Genomic DNA, 22,882 nt, shown 5'->3' on the forward strand with positions numbered 1-22,882 from the left:
TTGTACACAAAATAATGAAATCTTCACAGGGATCTTTAAAGCATCACTGGGAAAAACATGCTGGTGAAGAGCATGGCAACGCTTGACCAGCACCAAACCAGTACTAGTCAGCACACACCAGCCTGAAAATTCACGCTGGTGTAAGACAGATACAAACCCGATTCCAAAAAAGTTGGGACACTGTACAAATTGTGAGTAAAAAAGGAATGGAATAATTTACAAATCTCATAAACTTATATTTTATTCACAATAGAATATAGATAACATATCAAATGTTGAAAGTGAGACATTTTGAAATGTCATGCCAAATATTGTCTCATTTTGGATTTCATGAGAGCTACACATTCCAAAAAAGTTGGGACAGGTAGCAATAAGATGCCGGAAAAGTTAAATGTACATATAAGGAACAGCTGGAGGACCAATTTGCAACTTATTAGGTCAATTGGCAACATGATTGGGTATAAAAAGAGCCTCTCAGAGTGGCAGTGTCTCTCAGAAGTCAAGATGGGCAGAGGATCACCAATTCCCCCAATGCTGTGGCGAAAAATAGTGGAGCAATATCAGAAAGGAGTTTCTCAGAGAAAAATAGCAAAGAGTTTGAAGTTATCATCATCTACAGTGCATAATATCATCCAAAGATTCAGAGAATCTGGAACAATATCTGTGCGTAAGGGTCAAGGCCGGAAAACCATACTGGATGCCCGTGATCTTCGGGCCCTTAGACGGCACTGCATCACATACAGGAATGCTACTGTAATGGAAATCACAACATGGGCTCAGGAATACTTCCAGAAAACATTGTCGGTGAACACAATCCACCATGCCATTCGCCGTTGCCGGCTAAAACTATAGGTCAAAAAAGAAGCCATATCTAAACATGATCCAGAAGCGCAGGCGTTTTCTCTGGGCCAAGGCTCATTTAAAATGGACTGTGGCAAAGTGGAAAACTGTTCTGTGGTCAGACGAATCAAAATTTGAAGTTCGTTTTGGAAAACTGGGACGCCATGTCATCCGGACTAAAGAGGACAAGGACAACCCAAGTTGTTATCAGCGCTCAGTTCAGAAGCCTGCATCTCTGATGGTATGGGGTTGCATGAGTGCATGTGGCATGGGCAGCTTACACATCTGGAAAGGCACCATCAATGCTGAAAGGTATATCCAAGTTCTAGAACAACATATGCTCCCATCCAGACGTCGTCTCTTTCAGGGAAGACCTTGCATTTTCCAACATGACAATGCCAGACCACATACTGCATCAATTACAACATCATGGCTGCGTAGAAGGATCCGGGTACTGAAATGGCCAGCCTGCAGTCCAGATCTTTCACCCATAGAAAACATTTGGCACATCATAAAGAGGAAGATGCGACAAAGAAGACCTAAGACAGTTGAGCAACTAGAAGCCTGTATTAGACAAGAATGGGACAACATTCCTATTCCTAAACTTGAGCAACTTGTCTCCTCAGTCCCCAGACGTTTGCAGACTGTTATAAAAAGAAGAGGGGATGCCACACAGTGGTAAACATGGCCTTGTCCCAACTTTTTTGAGATGTGTTGATGCCATGAAATTTAAAATCAACTTATTTTTCCCTTAAAATGATACATTTTCTCAGTTTAAACATTTGATATGTCATCTATGTTGTATTCTGAATAAAATATTGAAATTTGAAACTTCCACATCATTGCATTCTGTTTTTATTCACAATTTGTACAGTTTCCCAACATTTTTTTGGAATCGGGTTTGTATTTTCAACATGAGGTTTTATTATTTGGCTTGCTTTTTTTTTGTGTCCGGACCAGCAGTTATACCTTGTTATATAAAGCACATATGTGCAGGGCAGTGTTTCCTGAGGCATTCTGGGATGAGGAGTCTGCACCATAAAAAAGCAGGTGCTCTAAGTGTTGAGAGTTCCCATTTTGACAAGCCTGGAGAAAAAGAGAGAGGTAGGGGGGACAAAGAATGAGAGGAGGAAAGAGAAGGGCAGAAACAGTCATTTGACATGAGGAAAGGAGGGAGAAAAGAATAGATTTCATACATTGTCAGAACAGACACCTTTGCTAATTAACACCACATGTGTGAGTGAGAAGAAGGGAAAGAATCAAAATAGATATGGAAACATACACATGCACAGAGAGAGAAGAAGGACTGAGCAGTGATTCCCAATTGGTGATACTTGGAGGAAACTCAAGATCGGATTCTTGAACTTGTCTCTATTGCCTTTATGTTTGTAAGTTCTGTTTGCAACTTGTTTATCTTTGATCATTCAATTCCACCTTAAAAGACTACAAATGACTTTATTTTTGTTAAACATTCCACCAGGCTTTTAGTTTTTTTAAGTCAAATTCCCTGCAAGGGCTTTCTCTGAGAAAGGCAAAAAAGCTTACGATTAGAAACTTAGTAAGTCTGTTTTTCAACCACAATTTGACTGTTTTTAGTTTAAAAGTGAATCATTGTAATATTCATTTTAATATTACTGATAATGCTAAATGATATCTAGTATAATTTGAGTCAAAAAAGGAACACAGTTTCTTGTTAGTCTCAGTGAAGCAGAGTACAGTGTGTGAAGGCACAAAATAATGTTTTTTTATGAAGTTTCTTATGCTTACCAAGGCAAAAAAAATTTATTTAAAAATAAATTTAAAGTGTAATGTTTGTTCTATGAAACATTATTACAAATTGAATGCATGTATATTTGAATTTATTACTGTATATGCTGATTTAGTCCTCATGTAACTTTTGTTAATATTACCACAGTTTAACTAGTATTTTACAGTTATTTATTATTATTTCAGGTTTATTTGACAGGGACAATGCACATCAATAATGCATAAATGTACAATGTGCTAGAATTAGCCAGAAGGCTATTTTGCATCTGCAAGTCCCTGGACTGATTGTAAAATTGTCACCCTAAAAATATAAAGAATGAATCAATATATAATACTTACATACTCCAAAATACATATAACATTCACACTATTCCTAAAAAAAAAAAAAAACATCCGCTTAAAAGTTATACTATATCAAACAAAATGACAAACAATGCATCAATAATATCATAATATCAATATACAGACAAAGTAACAGTAGCCCTAATCATTCAATCAGTACTAAACCAAACAACCTCATATACATAGCATAAAAATCTCAAACTAGTAGAGCAGAAAAGACAAGACAGCAGCAAAGTTTAGTTTATAAAATTAATGTTGACAATGCTGACTCTCAATTAACCACTTCTTCAAGTGAAACTTAAAGGAGGCATAAGTATTAAAGTAACTATGCACTTACTGCACTTCTCGTTAATCTGTAACCAGATGGTGCTACGTTTACAAACTGGCTCAATACAGGAGGAGTCAGTCCATGTCTGATTTTATACATAAGACAAAGATCTGTATATATAATCAAATTTTCCCAACTTAAAATATAGATATATATTTTTTAATATCACAGTGATGATGGTGTATGTATTTCCTATCTAAAACTTTCAAAGTTTGTTTATATAAAGAGATAATTGGTTTGAGAGAAGTATTATTTGCTTGTGACCAGGTTGTCAAACAATATAGGTGATATGTGAGAAGATCATTGAATGCATAAACATCTTCGCAGCCTTAGTTGACATGCAGCTACGGGCATATCTAAAATTTGCCAAGTTGAACTTAATGTGATTGCAAACCTTTTTGATGTGCGTTTTAAAAGATTGATATCAATATATACACCCAGATATTTAAAATCCGAGACAACTTGTAGTCTCTCCCCAACTATGACTACATCTGACTCCACACGGCAACTTTTAATTTTACTGAAAAACATACATACAGTTTTCGATACATTTAGTTGTAAGTAATTATGTTTTAGCCATTCCGTGATCTTTAACATTGAACTTGTTAGCTGATCAGCAGCTCGAGTTGCACTATTAGCATGTACAAAAACTACTGTGTCATCAGCATACATCTGGATGTTGGAATTGAAACATGCATTTGGCAAATCATTTACATAGAGAGAAAATAAAAGTGGGCCCAAGATTTAACCTTGCGGAACACCTGCTGACAAAGAAACAACACCTGATTGATAAGTCTTCACTCTAACCAACTGAGACCGATGTGTTAAATATGATTCTACCCATTAAATGGTGTCTACAGAAAAATTAAATGCATTCAATTTAGATAAGAGAATTCCATGATTAATGGTATCGAAGGCCTTTTTTAAATCTAGGAAGATGGCACCGACAACCCCTTCTCGATCCAACAATAACTGCAGTTGTGCTGCTTAATATTTTTGTGGAAACCATGATACATTTTTCAGGATTCTTTGATAAATAGAAAGTTCAAGAGAACCGAATTTCACGAGTTCACACTAACATATAATGTGATTAAGCAATTAGTAGCATATTTGGCGTGCTGTCCAGAGGGAGGGCTCCGAACTCGAGTTAAAGCCTGAACCCAGAGAACCCCCCCATCCCCATCCCAATCCCAAGACTGGGAGGAAATTAGAATAGTAGTGAGGTGTTGGGGTGGAGGCGGGATGCTGGAAAACTTTTGTGGAACTGAGGTAAGTTGGCTGTATATATACACACGTATGTGCTTGTTAAGGTGATTAGCTGACGAGCTCCACCTGGGCCAGACTGATTATATGATCATGCTCCTCCCGAACCTTGTTAATAAAACATCATTTATTTGAACTTTTGTTTGAACTTTTTGTAACATTGTAATGTCATTCCTGTCACTTTTGATCGATTTAATGCATTCTTGTAGAATAAAAGTATACATTTCTTTCTTTAAAAAAAACAACAAAGAAACATACTGTAAACTTACTATAATGGTACTGTAAAGTGTAAATATGCAGGTATGTTCTCAGGGTATAGATCAGTGCTTCCCATGACACATGAATGAATGATTCACAGATACTGGGCTACAAAAGTCAGACCTAGGGCTGGATGATGAAACGATAATGATAATTATCAAGATATAATTTTCCTCGATAAAATGATAACATAAGTTCAATAAATGTTCTATATAATATTTATGCGCCAAAAGCGAAAACACAAATGAACGAAACAGCATGGAGCATTTATCCGCTCGGCTCAAAGTTCAAGCAGCAGATGCGTTTACTCGCTGATGAGTGTCGGTCACACGACACTAAACAGTGCTGTGAGATCCAGTGTGAAGCACTTGAATTCAGCGAAGGACACAAATGAGTCGGTGATTTAAACTAGTTTAAAGCCAGATGAAACAGCGCTGACAAACAGCAGAAACACTGTGCGCAACGAGACAGTCAGAAGACTTTTCAATCTACAAATCAGCATCATTTACCATGGATTTACTGTAGTAACACTAACCGCACCATGGTATTGTGGCAGAAATGTGGGATATTCATAACATTTTTTACTATATTATTAATACAGACTTGTATTAAATGTATTAAAGGAGTATTGGAATATAATTACAGTATTTTTTAAGCTATAGTGTTTGTGCATACTAAAAGTATTTAGACTACAAATACCTAAAAACAATATAGATACATTTTTGCCATGTTATTGAGGTTTTAACAGTGGTTATCATGATCTAAAGGTATAGATCATCTGCATCCGAACTCTAAAGCTATTACCACTGTCAACTCAAGCTACTGTCAAATGTGCATTTCTAAGAGACAAAACAATGTAATAATATTAATATTGAAGTCTGCACAGCAAACTGTGCTGAAGATAAATGTCATCAAAGTCAGGCAACACAAACCTGTTCCATGATTTGAAACAATATCAATGCAGAAACTAAGAAATACATTTTTCTATTAAGATAATTATTTTGTTAAAGAAAATGAATGGAAAAGTGTAAAGAATTCAAAAACTGATATTAATTATAACCTTATTGTTACCTATGGATGGATGGATGGAAGATGAATAGATAGATAGATAGATAGATAGATAGATAGATAGATAGATAGATAGATAGATAGATAGATAGATAGATAGATAGATAGATAGATAGATAGATAGAATAACATGACAATTGTGGCACATCAATTATATCAGTTACAGCAGTTATCAGTTATACATCAATTATTCAGGTGTTTGCTGTATATGTCACAAACACTGTTCTTCTCAGCACTTTTTGTACCTGATGGGTTTCGTCCCAGCCATTCTCATCACGAAGCCCTAGCTTGGCTCTGTGGTAGAGGAGGGTCTCGCAGCAGGAGGTGTCGCCCCCTATCAGCACAGTGTGGTAAAGTGGTGTCAGCCCACGGCTGTCTTTATAATCAGGAGATGCCCCCAAAGACAACAGCGTCTAAAACAACAACAACAGATGATTAGATTTAAATATGAATTTTTAATTACAAGCATAATTTCATCCTAATCATGGTTTTGTGTATGTGTTACCAGTAGTGCAGTGTGTGCATGTGCTCTGACAGCCTTGTGGAGAGGGGTCAAGCCATCCTTTGCCCTAAAGTCAATGTGTGCTCCCCCCATCACCAGCACCCTGATGATCTCCCCTCCTCCCGGCTCTGTCTGTACAGCCAGAGTGAGTGGGGTCTCTGTCACACACACACACACACACACACACACACACACACACACAGTAAAGTAATCAGTTATTACACAAGGCAAATGGATAATTACAATCTATGTGGTACATTATTCAGGAAGATTTTCCTATTTCTATCTTTTGCTGTTGAGTGTCAGTAGGAAATATCAGTTTACATTTCCAAACATTCCTTTTGCCATTAATTGTAAGAATCCATTGAGATTTTTATTTTAATAATTTTGGCCACCACAGTATATATATATATATATATATATATATATATATATACACCATATGTATATGATTTGTCTAGACAGTCTTGGCATCAACCCAAGATCGTCAGCATGTTGATGTGATGACAGACAAATTGTTCTTTCGAGTCACATATTTTTAATGAATCAACTGATCCAGCCCACGAAGATTCATTCACAAAATGTATTCACAAATCAGACTGATCCAGATCCCAAGGTCAACCCAGTGATTCGTTTGCAATGATTAACAGCTTTATGATACACATAATACAGTACATATATTTCAGTAAAAAAAATTAAATATCTTCTTTTGTGTTTTAAAGAAAAAAGAAAGACTTTTTTTTTTTTTTTAAATAAAGATTTTGGGCTATTCGGCTTTTAAAAATGTGTTGTTTCAGACTAATGGGAAAAAATCATCCAGAATACACTTTTAATTGTTTATTTTATGGCACTTTATCTATATGTGTCTGTAGATTTCAGTTACAATGCATAGATTTAAAGGCTGTTTCCTCAAAATGAATTTTTTTGTTAGGCAGTGAGCCAGAAATCTCCACCTCAGACGCACATATATATAAACAAAATATTATCTATATTCCTATTTTTACAGAGGGGTTTGTTCCCTCATCATTTACTGATTTTATACAATTTATACATATACATTAAGATTTACATTTTAATCCTAAAAAAAATTGTGAATTTTTTCCCCCTAGTTATTTTCTGATCTATGGCGTGATAAAAAGAGATATCAAAAATTCCCTCTGTAAAAACCTTAAAAGAAACAAGAACTTCGAACCTGGCTCAATTCAATGTTCAGATTTCTGTTCTGAAAATGTAAGCAAATTAATGTATATTTAATCAGAGAATGCAACATTTGCATATTTAAACATATAATACAATTTTTTTTACAATTCTTAATATAATCAATCAGTTGGAGAAGTATGGTGATATATATTAGTTACTTTGGTTTTTTTTTTTTTACCCTATTCACCTAGGGTGTATCCTGCCTTAAACAGGTTTGGAATGACATGAAGGTAAGTAAATAAAAAGGTTATTTTTGTTTTTGTCTGAACTATGCCTTTAATTGTAACCGCATATTTTTCTCAGATCAGCCTCCTGGTGGTTGCAAATGGTGCAGCAGTTCTCACTCCCCATTAGCAGGGTCTGCTTTGAGAAGTGACTGTCAGCCTGGCAAGCACAACATCAACTCTGTGACAAAGCAGACGATGCAAACTGTGAACAACACTCAAGTGTAGCCATCTTGCAAGTCAAACTCTGCCACAAATGAATGCTAATATTACTCTGCATTATCATCTGGTCCATAAAACGACTTTCACGGCATGTCTGGCCACGTCTCCAGCTCACCAATTGCTCACCAAAGCGCTAAAAACTTGAATTAATATGCCATAAAAGATGCTGCCCTGTTACAAATAGATTCAAATTATTCAGTGGTTTTTCTCTGTTGACGCGCATTGAACTGAACCGTTGAGCTGCAGTAATTGTTTCATCTCATTAAGCAGCCCAAAAGTAGTAATTGGGTTTAGGAGGCAGCCACTGAGTCTAATGTTAACTTTATGCATTTGTTGCATAATTAAAACTCCAGATGACTTTTGTTGGAAACTGCATGGATCGTTTGAGAAGATGCAAATGCCCATTCCTGTAAACGCTCCTTGAATATTCATGCAGCCATATTTCATAATATTCATGGCCAAGTTTATGCTCTGCTGCCAGTAATTCATTATTCAGCTCACTAATAGGAAGTTCATTAACTCTCACAGGAAGGGAACAGTGCAGTGCCTGACATCTCACCTCCTGTCTCAGCGTCGTGGTAGTTGGGGTCAAGTCCTTTGTCTACAAGTTTGGCTACCTTTTCCACAGCCCCGGCCTGGATGTAGTCCATAAACTTCTTCAGACTGGCCTATTGGGGGAGACACATACAACTTATGCCTCACAGCCATGCTAGGCTGTGCATGCCCTGAGGATAAGCTACGTATCGTATTTAACATACACATTAAGACGCAAGTAGCACATCATGAATGTTCACTTTATATTTCTACTTTTAGAAAAGAATAAGATGATTTCTGTGATGACTCCTACCTTTGTGTGCAGTTTGGCCAGCTGTTTTTCATCTAGATTTGTCTGTTTGTACACCCTGGTTTTGTAGCGGAACTGTGTGAAAGAAAATCAGCCAAAATCAGTGTAAGACAGATAACTGAGAGCCGTCAAAGAAACTTCCATCCGTTTGTGGAGGGAAAATGAAATGTTTCCAGTAATGTAAGGAGGACTGATGTTATATAAGGAGAGTTAACAAGCACAAATGTTTCATCTTTTCTTAAAACCCTTACATGAACTTTTCAGAATAAAAATGTCTTGTGTCTTGACTTTTATGGCACAATTACTTTATGGACACATCCTTTAATAGTATGGTTGTGTTGATCAATGTTAACTAAAAAAAACTATTAAAATAGTTTTATTTGTTTTATTATTTATTTTAAATTACCTACAATTATTATATTTCAATTACCTAAAACTATTAGATGAAACACTTCAACTTAAAAACAAAAACCTTAACGACAGCTTTAGAACTAAAACAACTATATTTAAGTTGAAGTATTAAAATGACTAAAAATAAAAATAAAATGAAAACTGAAAATACAGTTTACTTAAGTAAATATTTTTTACTAAAACATTAATAAATACTATAACAGTATATAAATAATACTAAAATAACACTGGTGTAAGATTTCATTAAAAAAGCATCTCGAGGTATCAAAGTATCAAGCACTGTAACTGAACACAGCAGAAATGCTGAGAAGCACAAGCCTAAATTAAGTTGTTACAATCATATTTTGTAATTGTTAATAAATGAAAATACAGAAGCACATTGGCGTTGGTAGGAGTCCTTGGTATCAGACTGAAAAGAAAATAAGTGATATTGCCCACCCCTATTATCAACTTCAGATGAGAAGGGCTTTTTGTAAATTAATTAGACTTTAAGTTGAGTATAATATTAATTGCTCTGTGCTCTACAAATAATAAAAAAAAACATTTTAATTTTTTCACTTTAACTTTAAATGTCTAAAGACATTCTCCAATAAGCCATATCAGGGTTATTAGGATTCATATTACCAGAGAAGGCGCTTAAAGAATTATTATCACCTAGGCAACAAACAATTTGAAGCAGCAGTTTCCTAGCACCAACATTCACATTCAATTATAGAACAAGATTTCTTTTTTTAAAGAAAGAAGAAAAAAAGAGAGTAAACAAAAAATGCCTAAAATGAAGAGGAGAACAAAAGGAAGGGTACCTCCAGGTAGGGTACTCCTTTCTCAAAGGATTGTGGGTATTCGCGGAGCGGCCTCTCTTCCTCCAGGAACTTGGCATCGTGCCCGTCAGTAGCAGGTTGGAAAAGGCCATAGTTTAATACATCCCTTAGAGATTCGGTTAGACTACACAGCACCTGCTGCTTTGCCTTCCATACGGTTGCATCAGGGTTGAACCTCAGACACTTCTATAGAGACAGAGAAAAAAAAATGGCTGTTCGATTAACAAAATGATTCAACAATATAATACTATTGAATTATTTGCTTTTAATTATATATAATTATTATATTATATTATTAAAATATTATATTGTAATATTACATTTCAACTATTTATATATTTATTTATATTATAGACACTAACATTTAAAGTTTTGGGGTTGGTACGATTTTTTAATGTTCTTGAAGTTTAAAAGAAGTGTTTCCTGCTCACCAAGGCTGCATTTATTTGATCCTAAATACAGTAAAACTAGTAATACTGTGAAGTTAAAATAACTGTTTTCTATTTTCATCTATTTTAAAATGCAATTCAGTCTTGTGGTGTTAAAGCTGAAGTCTTCAGTGTCACATGATCCTTAAGAAATCATTCTAATATGCTGATTTTCTGCTCAAGAAACATTTCTGTTTATTAACAGTTCTTCTGTATATAGACATTGTAGTTTCTTTAAAAAATGACACCAAACATGAACAGTAGTATGCATTACAATTTTGATCATATTTATTATAATTGATCTGTTTTCATATATTTTACAGTATTTACTTACATATAAATATATATGGTTAATTTTATTTATTAATAATAACTACCAAACAATTACTATTATTATAAATTACTGTTTATCCCCATTGACCTTAAAAATAAAAAGATGCAGTTCTGACCGATGTGCACTAGAGGGAGACATTGTGATTCACTGAGGTGAAACATCACCGTTTGTCGGATTAACAGACCCCGCCGCCTGACCAGCAACTGTCCATCAGTTTCATTAACATATCATTTGAGTCTTTGTTCACCCTGGTAGCGCTAAATGGCAATGCTAATGGATTAATTAGCCTGCAGTAATACCTCCAGTCCACAGCTTGCTCAGCTACTGTAATAGATGCTTCGGAAGGTCAGGAATAGCGGTGTGATTTGTGACACACCCCACACGGCAAGTACTGCTATGACATTGCCTAAAACTCCTTGCATCCTTCAAGCTTGAGCACAAGCTCCAGGCTAAGGGACATGGTAGCTTCGAGCTGCTCAGGCTGGATTTTGGGACATCAGCGCTGTTCCAGCAACTGTGAACATGGGACAGCCCTGCAGCCTAGTGCTGGAAAGAAATCCCCTCCTCTGACCTTGAGGAGTTAAGTCCGAAACGGTCAGTTTCCAGCTCTCTTTACCACTGTCCTCTTGTATGTGTGTGTGCACATGCAGTGGCACAGAGAAGTGTGAAATGTCTTCCTCCCTCTGTTATTCAGTCTCTCACTTTGCACACAGCCAATCCCCATCACCATGGCAACCAGTTCATTAGTGGAGCAAGCTGCAGGTTGCCATAGAAACATCTCAGCAGTCCCTTGGTGCTATGGTATGGTGTACGTGTTTCACTGTGATCTTACAGAGTGCATGTGTACTGGAGGGAGTTCTGCTCGAGAGCAGTGGCAGCTCGGCGGGGGAGGCACAGCTTCCACATAGTTTTGAGGTGAAAATGGGAGGAGGACGCTTTAATGTTAATAAAATTCACAATTCATTTCAGTTCATGTCTCAGAATGTGTATTTTTTGTTTTGTAATTTCACAGTTGTAATACCATAACATGAAAGTGCCGCGTTTCTATCGCGAATGTGCCGAATCTGCTGATGTAATTACAACCGCTAATGATAGAGAAGGGGAGGGGGAGGCCGGGGGACAGGTGAGCTCTCGTGCCTCCGTTGGTAAAAAAAAAAAATTAGCCAATCAGCATCGAGTGTTCACTTTCAGCGCTGAGGAGTGTTGAGAAAAGAAACCTTGCAGAGGAGGCTAGCCTCCCTTCTGATATCAACCAATCATCATAGAGACGTAAATTATGTGATATTAGTTTGAACGTCTCCCGCTGCGCTGATAATGTACCAAGTACTTATGATGAGTAGCGATATTGAATATTTGATCGCCAACAGATTTACCAAGCTGTCATTCAAACAGTATACACATTTAGGGAAAATAGCCTAAGCTGGATATAGGCTACAGCTGTCGGCTTAATTAAATGGCACAGCAGGCAGCTCTCTTTTAACACAGAGTTTAAGAAGGGATGGAGGTTTGCTTCAAGTGATAGGCCAGGTAAGTGAACTTATATTATCTTGCTGCATGTGTGTCATTTTCTTTACGTTTTCTGACTAAAAGCAACCAAAAGCCATTTTAAAGTGGTTAAGCAAATAATAATAATAATAATCGGTAGGGATCCCAGACCAATACCATTAGTGTGCCTCCTCTATTTTAAAACCCAAGAGCCGCCACTGCTCGAGACAGGTCATAGGTGTAATGGACAACTTCACAGACAATTTGGAATATCAAGACGTGTGGCGATCACTCACACAAGTCAAACATCTTGCATATGCAAGGATATGCAGAATAGTTCTCCCAAAAATGAACATTTCATCATCTTTTATACATGTCTCGAGCCTTTTGAAACACTTTTTTCTTTTTCTGTGGAAGACAAAACATGTTTATCCAAGCTGCTTTTTCCAATGTAGTGAAAGTGGATGGTGACCACAGCTGTTAAGGCAAGAATTTCAGTAAATGGCTTCAGAAGACATGGAATTTCCTATGGACCATTGCTATGGTGCTTTTCTTTTTTCTTTGTTTGGAGCTGGACAGCCTCTGGTTCAAATCTACTTTCACTCTACGGAAAAGAGCAGTGTGAACATTCTTCGAAAAACATCCCCTTGTTTGTTCTACTGAGGAATAAAAACCATACAGGATTGAAACGACATTAGGTTAGTAAAAAATGGCAGTCCCTTTTAACGCTACACATACAATGCAAATGATAAAAAAAAGGTGCACACCACAGATGTAGACGTGAGTTCATTCGCACACATGTGATTACAATAATTTTGTTAGAATGATAATCAACCTGGAAAATTATTTATTATAATGATATCTAATTATACTAATTTGGCAGTTAACCTAAGAGCTATTATTTTCAGGTCACAAACCACAGACTAATTCACAATGCTGTCCTCTCTTTTTTCCACTGACAATAAGCGTGACATCCTGTGCTGTTTTCAAAACGTTGAGAAACAATTTATAGATGAAAGTTCTAAACAGATTAGTTAATTAAGCAAAATGTACCTAAATGCCTTTGTGCTCTATGCCTGGTCTAACTGCTTTACTGATAGAAATTCTGTTTAAGAGCTACATCTCTATCTCTCTCTTGACTTTTTCATACTTGTTTTTCTCTGTTCTTATAATGTTCTGTTGTGAACCCATTACTTTGATTCTTATTCTTTCTCTCTCTACTCTTACTCTTTATGCTCGGTGCCAAGAGGTACAACATTCAGTTAAAGTTAAAATATCAAAAAGGCAACTTTGGTTTAATAGTTTGGTTTAACTGTTCTGCCCCGCTGACTTTTTTATGAGACTGGCCCTCATAGTCCATTTAATGTACCAAGTTAGTGGAAACCAACGTTTCAGATTTTATGGCCAAACATGTTAAAAATAATTTACCATTACTGCACAAGCATCCGCATCTGTTATTATACTGTTGAGAAATTGTGCATATACGTACATATGTGAACAAATCAGATTTTTTTGCACTTTTCACTGTCAGACCAACAAACAAGTCAAATAACAATCCAGCTAGAATAGGGTCATGTTAACATAGATTTGCTTACATAATCATTACAAAAATTCACAGTTTAGTTTAGTTATTACCAAACGTCCTAGATTAGCCTGATGCAAACTACATTATTGATTCAGAGAGCTGGGATCCCTGCAGACTGCATATAATATATAGAAAAATGCCACATTTTGCTGATATAACACTTAAGGACTGCTGTGCATGGCAAACCAATATTTTAACTTTACTCTGGATATGTTTGAACTATTACAGACATTGAAATGTACAGTTGTAGGAAAAAGTATGTGAACGTAGATGTACCATGGGTTAAATGGCTCATACAATTTGATCTCAACAACAATAGACAAACATAGTCTGCTTTAACAATTAACACACAAAAGTGTATGTGTTTTCATGGTTTCCTGGAACATACTATGTAAACTTTCACAGTGCAGGACGGAAAAAGAATGGGAATAGTTGGATTTAATAGTTGACTCTTTTGTCAACGATAACCTTTGGGTCCACTCCTCCTGTCTCTCCCCGAACTCATTAAACCACAATTAACGAGCAATTGCAGTTTATTGAGGGTGAATTAGCTGGTATGTAGAGCAGGCCTAATGTACTGGGATTATGCAGACATATTAATCCACACAGAAAAAGCAGAGGAAGAGAGAGAGAGACTCATAAAAGAACATGGTTTAAGGCAAAACAGAAATCAGGAAGACATAGGAGAGAAAGACATGAAAAATAATCTGAAAGTCACAAAAAGCCACACCTGACTGCCTTCTTTAATGTATACAGAGAATTAAATATAATTAAAATTACGTTAAACAAAATTACTGTTAAAAGTTGGTTCTAATTTTATAACCTAATACATCATGAAAGCATCACTGAATTGCACCATTTGACTCCTATAACATCTTTGCATAGGCAGGTGTTGCAGATGGGCTAAAAGCACAAGAAAAACATTTGGCAGAGTGTTTCGATCCAGCTCAGATCACCTCCAGGTGTTTCACTGCCATCCTGTTTCATCTATCAACCAATCTTACACTAATTACAATTTGCGAGTGGCTTGTTGGACTAAATAGGCAGTTTTGGATAACTGGAACAAAGAAAATACCACTCATCTCTCACTTCCTCGCACACAAACATACACAAACTTCCCCCTCACAAACACACACACTAATGCACATATGCACACCTACATTCATTATACAATCCCACATTAGAAGAGTAAAAAAGCAAGAGCAGATACAGTTTGGTTTTTACAAACACTGAGAATGAAAAGAGAAAGATAAGGAAAGACTTGCTTAAACCTTGAATATGCTCCCTTCATCAGGCATGTCCAAATCCAGTGTTTCAGTAATACCCATTCTACAAAAATGCCTCCATCTGGTCAATTTTTGAATGCAGATATCCCACAGTCCTGTGTGTGTGGTCTGGCAGTTGGTTGCAAGAATAAAAATGCTTTCCGACTGAGTGATTGAAACAAATTAATCTGTAGATGACCAGTTAAACTGTAGATTTTTTTTGTCCCTATAAAAATTATTACTTAAATAATAAATTACCTAGAAAGTCTCTAAAACATTTGTTTGGTTATTTTGAACAATAATTTTCACAATAATTATTTATATTATGTATAAATCAGTGTTGATCTTGTTAACTAAAACTACTAAAGGTGACATATCATGAAAATCTGACTTTTTCAGGTTTTAAGTGCTATAATCAGGTCCCTGGTGCATCTACCAACCAAGGAAACGTGAAAAAGATTAACCCTGTAACTTTGTTTTGGTAAGCCTTTTTCTGAAAGCGTCGAGCGCGTCTAAATTTGCTCCCTTTGTGACGTGGCAAAGGGATCTCATTATAATATTACCGCCCCTTAATCTGTAAATTTACACCCACGGCGCCATCATTTTGATTTCACAAGCGACAACAGTGTACTAGTTCTAATGCCATGGCGAAAGTTTGCGCAAAACATGCTAACTGTTCTGCCTTTGGCTGCACAGACGAGCACAGAACAATCCCAGCCTCAGAGGAGACCAGAGAGCAGTGGATTTATTGATTTATTTAAAGAGCAGCTCATATGGATTTTTGAAAAATATCTCTTTTGCAGTTTATAACATAGCTGTCCTTAAATTAAAACAATCTGCAAAGTTGTTAATCAAAAAAGTGCATGATAAATAAAGATATTGTCTCTCAAAAGAGAGTCAATTCTGAATCGCCTTAACGAGTCATCATATTTTCGAATCTTTTGCCTGTTACGTCACTGGGTAACACATTTGCATAATCCCCGCCTGCCCGCGAAATACGAACAGAGTCTGACCTGCCCACAAACACTTCCGCTAGTTAGTGTGTTTACATCATGTTGAGAAGACGCTGTGTTGACGGATACCATAGAAATACAATTCAAACCTTTTGCTGTGTGCATGTCATTTTACCAAGGACTGCTTCTCTAATCTTGGCTTTTATCTTCGTTGGCTTCTAATCTTCTTAATTTGGACTAACAAGCTCTCCGAACCACAACCTGTCAGTACAATTGATACGTTATGTGTACATTTTCAATTGAGTGCTCAAAATATCAAGTTTTTGTGCTAATACTGTATGTGATGTATACTTAGTGCAGCTTTAGGTTTCCAGGTAAAGCAAGATATTCTGTCTTACTGAAGTAGTTCTGATAATTCGCTGTGAACCCACTATTTCCTAAGAATGTGTCGATTAATGTAGACTGACGTTGTTCAGATTACTTAATTTAATAATAAATAATGTAGTGTAGTGCACAGACTTTATAATCATTGTGAAAAAGTTGTATTTACTACACTGTTCCAGAACAGTACAACCCAAATATCCAGATGTGTCCAGCGCATTTTATGGAGGACTGTTTCCTGATCCTGGAAGAGTAGACTACAATGCCGGCTGTTCTGACTCACAGACCCTAAGTACGTTTTTTATATTAAAGAATTTGCCATTGATGATTCAAACGCGAGTTTTGAACAGTGTAGAGTAGCCTTGTTGTTTGTAATTTCTCCGATCACAAATGCAGACATGGTTTTATGTTTATGCGGCGCGATGCAATGCGAAAAATACAGTATATGTCATTATAATCTGTAATTATGTCCCCACTGGATGCAATAAATGCTTAGTTTATAATGGGGTTGAATGTTTTTGTTTCGTCGCTCCAGTCGGACAGGGCATCACAGTATGGTAAGGGCATAACATTTCCGTCACACGCTTGAACTCTAATATTAAATGTATATTCTGAGAAAATTACAATGTTTTCTGACCTTAGATGCATTTAAACCAGTTGTAGCGGACTCCACCACAATATTAGGACACTTTAAAATATATGACCTGCTCTTTAATGTATATTGCTGCTGCCACACAGATCTAAAATAAACATGCTATTTATTTCCCAGCAGTTTACCTTCACAGACATAACCGACTGTTTTGTAAAAGTGTGTGTTTTTAATGTAAACTTGTTTGTGAATGAGAACTTAGTTTAGTACTCTGTGACATCCGCTCTCTGTCCATGTGCTTCGGATGTGTGCGCTCAGAAAACCGTATATCAGAAGTTTAAACTCGTATGCTTTAAAACACATGATTTCAGCTATATAAACATGATAATCAGAACCAAAACAGATGTTTTTAGCAGGTACGAGCTGTAATGGCGCAGCTCTATTCTGGAAAAGGGGGCGAGGAGACAGGCACGAAAAACAGTGTGTTTCTGCTTCCACTCAAAATAGGCATTTTCAAAATGATATAATAAATTATCTGTGGAGTATTTTGAGCTGAAACCTCACAGACACATTCTGGGGACACCAGAGACTTATATTATATATTGTAAAAAGGGGCATAATATGTCTCCTTTAAAACATTTTTGTAAATCAAAATAAAACTGAAATAAATAAAATATAAATATTAGATAATAAAAACTTTTGTTGCCTGAAAGTTTAAGCACTAAAATTGCTAACTGAAAACTAAAACTGATATAAAACTACAAAATTTTAAATAAAAACTATTTAAACCAGGGGTGCCCAAACTCAGTCCTGGAGGGCCAGTGTTCTGCAGAGTTTAGCTCCAACTTGCCTCAACACACCTGCCTTGAAGTTTCTAGTATGGCTAGTACGACCTTGGTTAGCTGATTCAGGTATGTTTAATTAGGGTTGGAGCTAAACTCTGCAGAACATCGGCCCTCTAGGACCGAGTTTGGAGACCCCTGCTGTAACATAACAAAATGTGGAAAGGTGTGTCTGATTGGGGTAGGAGCTAAACTCTGCAGGACAATGGCCCTCCAGGACTGAGTTTGGGCACCCCTGATTTAAACTATTTATTATTCATAAAAAAAATAATAATAAAAAATTTAAATGACAAAAGCACATAACAAAATTACAAAAATATTAAACTACAATTAAAATTAGCACTAAAAATATAAACATAAAAGACAATTCAAAATATTAATGAAAACTATAATAGTATATACAGTTCTAAAATAGCACTGGTATAAATGATATTATGGTGCCTTAGAAGGCAAACAAAACACTCTGTTGAGTAACTAGTCAACTGGGCAGCGAGGCAGCAAAACTGCCTTTAGTTTGACTTCACTGAAAGAACACTCTGGGCCCAGGTCTACTATTTTAAATCAATTATCAAGCATAATCATATTACTCATTAATCTCCTGCCACTGCCCACAGCAATAGGACGGGCCAGGGAGCATGAGGGAAAGTAAACCTCAGTACTGTCATTCAAAGAAATGAAGAACAACTATAGACACATACTGTAGAGTATTAGATGCTATCACGTGTTTCTGGTTTGGGATGAAGCAGCGCCGTCGATTCCATCCCTTTCGGCAAACATGTCCACAGTGACTTTAATTTTCTTGTCTCTCTCTTTTTTTCTCTTTCTTTTTGCTTTATCTGGGAAAAAAACATTTTGCTGACATTTGCACATCTATTTGGAGGAGACGTTTGGATAAAATCTACTTACATACACACATATGCGCACACACACACTCGGGCAAGCGCACACCGACCGTATGAGTGTACACTGGAGGACAACTTCAGCAGATCCAGCCAGCGTCAGCCCATATTTAAACACAGATTCCTGAGCAACCAAAGTCCTGTAAAACCATATACCATATCAAGAGATGTGTGAAATATAATATAGTTTAAAAGTTCATAGTAATAGGACATGTCAGTGATTTGTTTGAAACTCTTTCTGACAATAATGAGTCTTGAATAAGTAAAGTGACCAGTGGATCACTGAGCCACTAACTACATTTACACCAACGTTCTAAAGTTTGTGATAAGATGTTTTTGAAAGAAGTCTCTTATGCTTAACCAGGTTGCATTTATTTGATCAAGTAAAAACAACTGTGAACTATTATTACAACTAAAGAATAACAGTATTTAAACTCCATTTTTATAGATTTTCAAATGCAATTTTTTCTTGTGAATTTTCAGCATCATTACTCCAGTCTTCAGTGTCACATGATCCTTCAGAAATCATTCTAATATGCTGATTTGATATCCAAGAATTAACATTTCTCATTATAATCAATGTTGAAAACATTTGTGCTGTTTAATTTTTTTTGTTGAAACCATGATACATTTTTTATTACTCTTTGATGAATTCACATTGCGCAGCATCTCTCTTTTTTGGAGTATGCACACAACACTGAGTCCAATTTTAGATGAAATCACATCATGTAGGTCTGTTAGTCCGATTTTGCAAAAATTAGAATGGTGCAAGTTTAAGCTTTTAAAAAAAGAAGAATTACTGCGTTATACCGATTGAAACCCAACTTTTGAAGTGCATGTACACAAACCTATTGAAAGTGCTAATGACACTTCTGCTTTGTGGCGACAGCCGCAGGACTAAATGTGTGTTTGTTGAGTGTGTGGCCCACCTACTGGCAACTTGCTGTGCTCTGGGATCTATTTCAAAGTATATTCACATTTTATATATGTATAAGGTACTGCTAAGAAGGAAAGTGTAAGTATAGCAGGTCTTTTGTGCAGCAGAGGTCATGCGTATTGACCGAGAGGGTGTCTGGCCCTATAGAAGGGAGAGCAAGTTCTGACCTGCCATAGCAGGACACATGCTCCAGACTGTTTGAGATGGCATTGAACACTTAAGAACAGCTTTTCCAAGTCGGTGTAATTAATTTGTTGCCCCTTTTTTAGATTCGTAAACTTGTCATAAACTTGTATCACTCCCAGTATTCGCCTAATTGATTTTTTGAGCGGTGTTTGGCGGCGCTCTGACTGCCTGGTTAATATGTATGCTGTGGGCTCAACCAGGCATGGTTAGCAAAAGACGGATGTTGCATAGCATATGAGTGGGTAATTGGAAAACAGGTGTGGGTTTGTGTGTGTGTGTGTGTGTGTGTGAGACTAACCGTCTGTTTGATATCAGGAATGCCAATCCGAAAGACCATCATAGCTATGTGCGTGTCGTCAGGTGCATTGCTTGAGCTTCGCTCTCTTAGCTTCCGCTGTTGTTGCTGCTGATTAGCCTGCGTTTGGTGGGTGGGTCCAGGGTAATATATAAAAAATATATATATAATTGAAATTTACCTTATAAAATTGCTCAAATAGTGTTCTTCAATAGAAGCACTTTGGAAAAAAATCACTGAGCCGCATGCACTTTTTTGCTGATGCTTTAGTGTGCCTTATTAAGCACGAAAGTGAATAATGACCCACTGCCATTATCTTGAATTGACAAAACCGGATATTCATTAAAATTCTTTTTTGTTCAGATGAAAAAGAGTCATACAGTATTTAAATTTTTGCCAAACTATTCTTTAAGAACAGATCAAATTGTCAAGACATTGACATTATGTTCCAAATCCACTGCACACCGTCTAGCTAGTTATGAACGCAAGAACAGACTCCGTGGGAATGGCCCCTTGGCAAGAAGCCAATTCTCATTCATAGATTACCTAGCCCTCATGTCCCACTTGCCCTTATGCAAAACGAACACACTCCTTACGAGTGTGAACGAGAGTGAACTGTCAATGTACAGACACTCATGCTCTGCTTGTATTACAGCAGAAAGAAGATGTTTGGCTTCCACCAGCTCTGTCTCTCTACAAACACGGACTTGTGCACCTCTTGTATTACAGCACAGATGGGACTCTTTGCTGTCGTCCCTGTGCACACACACAAACGGCACTCAACACAGTGTTGTAACTCCTCATATGTCCCAGATCAGTAACAAAACCACTGTAGCCCAGCACTCTCAGGCACTAAGAGTGTCTCTCCTTCAAATAGACCTCTTCAAATTAGGATTACTGTGTTTAGCAGAGGGAACAAAATACTTCTCTGTAGTGGCACTCACACCCAGCTGCTGTGTGGCTCAGATGCTGCACCCACACTTTAGATGTGGAGGATATCTTATGAAAATGTGTCTTGTTCTCATGCCAATCAGCTGTCGTATCTGAAAGTGTTCACTATTGCCCATAAAATCAAATCTCTTACTCCATACACAGAACCTAGAGCAGAGTTTTCAAACTTTTTGATGCCAAGAACACTCAAATATGATCATGGGTGTAGAATATGCAGGGTTTTCAAGGGCCAGTGTGAATAAATCTAGATTTAAATTCAAAGAGACAAGATAGACTATGCATGACCTGACATTTTATTTGTATCCAAATGAGGCGATGTAAACATTATGGAGCGCTAAACACTCTCATGCATGTTTCATTCATACTCAATGCTGGAGGGCCCTTTCGTGCAGAATGTCCAAAATTGACTCAGAGGGCTCTAGACAAAAATAAATAAATCAAGGAGCCATTGGCTCCTATAAGAAAAAAAATTAGGCGCCATATTGTTTTTTTGGGTGCCACAGAATAAGCGTGTTTTATTTTTATTTTTTTAACACTTAACATTTCAGTCTGTCATGTGTTTGTTTCATCTTTTCTTGTCTTTATCAGCATTTTAATCCATCTTGTAGATCTCCTGGGAACTAAGGATCACTTATATAGGCAACAAATGTATTTTCCTACTTGAGAACTATATAGTCACAAAGAATTGTTTATTACACAGAGGCTGTGCCAATATCACGGACCATAATTATTTCACCATCAATTGGCCATTGACTGTATTTTGGGCTCCTTCTCAATGCATCCTATCAATGTTGTCATATGTCCTGCACATTTCCAGTCTGTTTTTCTTCATTAGTAACATGCAATTATATAGGAGGTGTTGAATTTTACCTTTAGCTCCTTGCGTTCTTTTTTTTATCATGTCAACAGGTTAAGTAAAAATATGAATATGCAATATAGTGCCTAAATTTAGCAAAATGCTCCTCTTTATAGTTTTTTTTTCTGACTGACTGATGAGCTTATGGACGCCGAATGGTTATTCTGAGGTAAATGCATTGTTACGTGGCATTGTTTACAAGCTTTACACGTTTTCCACAATTTGAAACACTGAATGAGCGATTGCATGAGACATTTCAGTAAGATGTACTATATCTTATAAAATAGCTTTTGATGTCCATTCATGTTTATTTCGTACTATAGTTGCTATGAACTCAGTATGGGTTATATTTGTTGGTTGCTTGTTTTTTTCTCTGTTTGTTTTGCAGGATGGAGTTAGGGTGAGTGACGTCATTATGGCTGAGGACTGACACCTAGCTGATGCCGATTGCAAATTTAAAGGTGACATATCATGAAAATCTGACTTTTCCAGGTTTTAAGTGCTATAATCAGGTCCCCGGTGCATCTACCAACCAAGGAAATGTGAAAAAGATTAACCCAGTAACTTTGTTTTGGTAAGCCTTTTTCTGCAAGTTTCTGAAAAAACGAGCCCGTCAGATTTCGCTCCCTTGGTGATGTGGCAAAGGGATCTCATTATAATATTACCGCCCCTTAATCTAAGTTTACACCCACGGTGCCGTTATTGTGTTTTTGCCAGCGACAACGGTGTACTAGTTCTAATGCCATGGCGAAAGTCTGAGCAAAAATGCTAACTGTTCTGTCTTTGGCTGCACAGACGAGCACAGA

At 36.7% G+C, this 22,882-nt stretch overlaps 1 protein-coding gene across 1 annotated transcript in view; it reads right to left on the minus strand.

Moving 5' to 3' along the window:
- The window catches only part of LOC107564013 (SH3 and multiple ankyrin repeat domains protein 1-like), a 62,899-nt gene extending 42,491 nt beyond the window's left edge, over nt 1–20,408 (minus strand). Inside the window, exons 1-7 of the mRNA XM_016249003.1 lie at nt 20,273–20,408; nt 10,073–10,276; nt 8,862–8,933; nt 8,574–8,682; nt 6,372–6,526; nt 6,112–6,279; nt 1,810–1,926 (exon numbers count right to left, since the gene is read on the minus strand). Of these exons, the coding sequence (XP_016104489.1) occupies nt 1,810–1,926; nt 6,112–6,279; nt 6,372–6,526; nt 8,574–8,682; nt 8,862–8,933; nt 10,073–10,276; nt 20,273–20,314 (867 nt within the window). The 5' untranslated portion in view covers nt 20,315–20,408. The remainder of the gene's footprint in view (nt 1–1,809; nt 1,927–6,111; nt 6,280–6,371; nt 6,527–8,573; nt 8,683–8,861; nt 8,934–10,072; nt 10,277–20,272) is intronic.
- Between the last annotated feature and the right edge of the window lie 2,474 nt (nt 20,409–22,882).

The sequence above is a fragment of the Sinocyclocheilus grahami genome, unplaced genomic scaffold (genome assembly GCF_001515645.1).
Source record: "Sinocyclocheilus grahami isolate Dianchi unplaced genomic scaffold, SAMN03320097.WGS_v1.1 scaffold901.1, whole genome shotgun sequence".
Classification (NCBI taxonomy): Eukaryota; Metazoa; Chordata; class Actinopteri; order Cypriniformes; family Cyprinidae; genus Sinocyclocheilus; species Sinocyclocheilus grahami.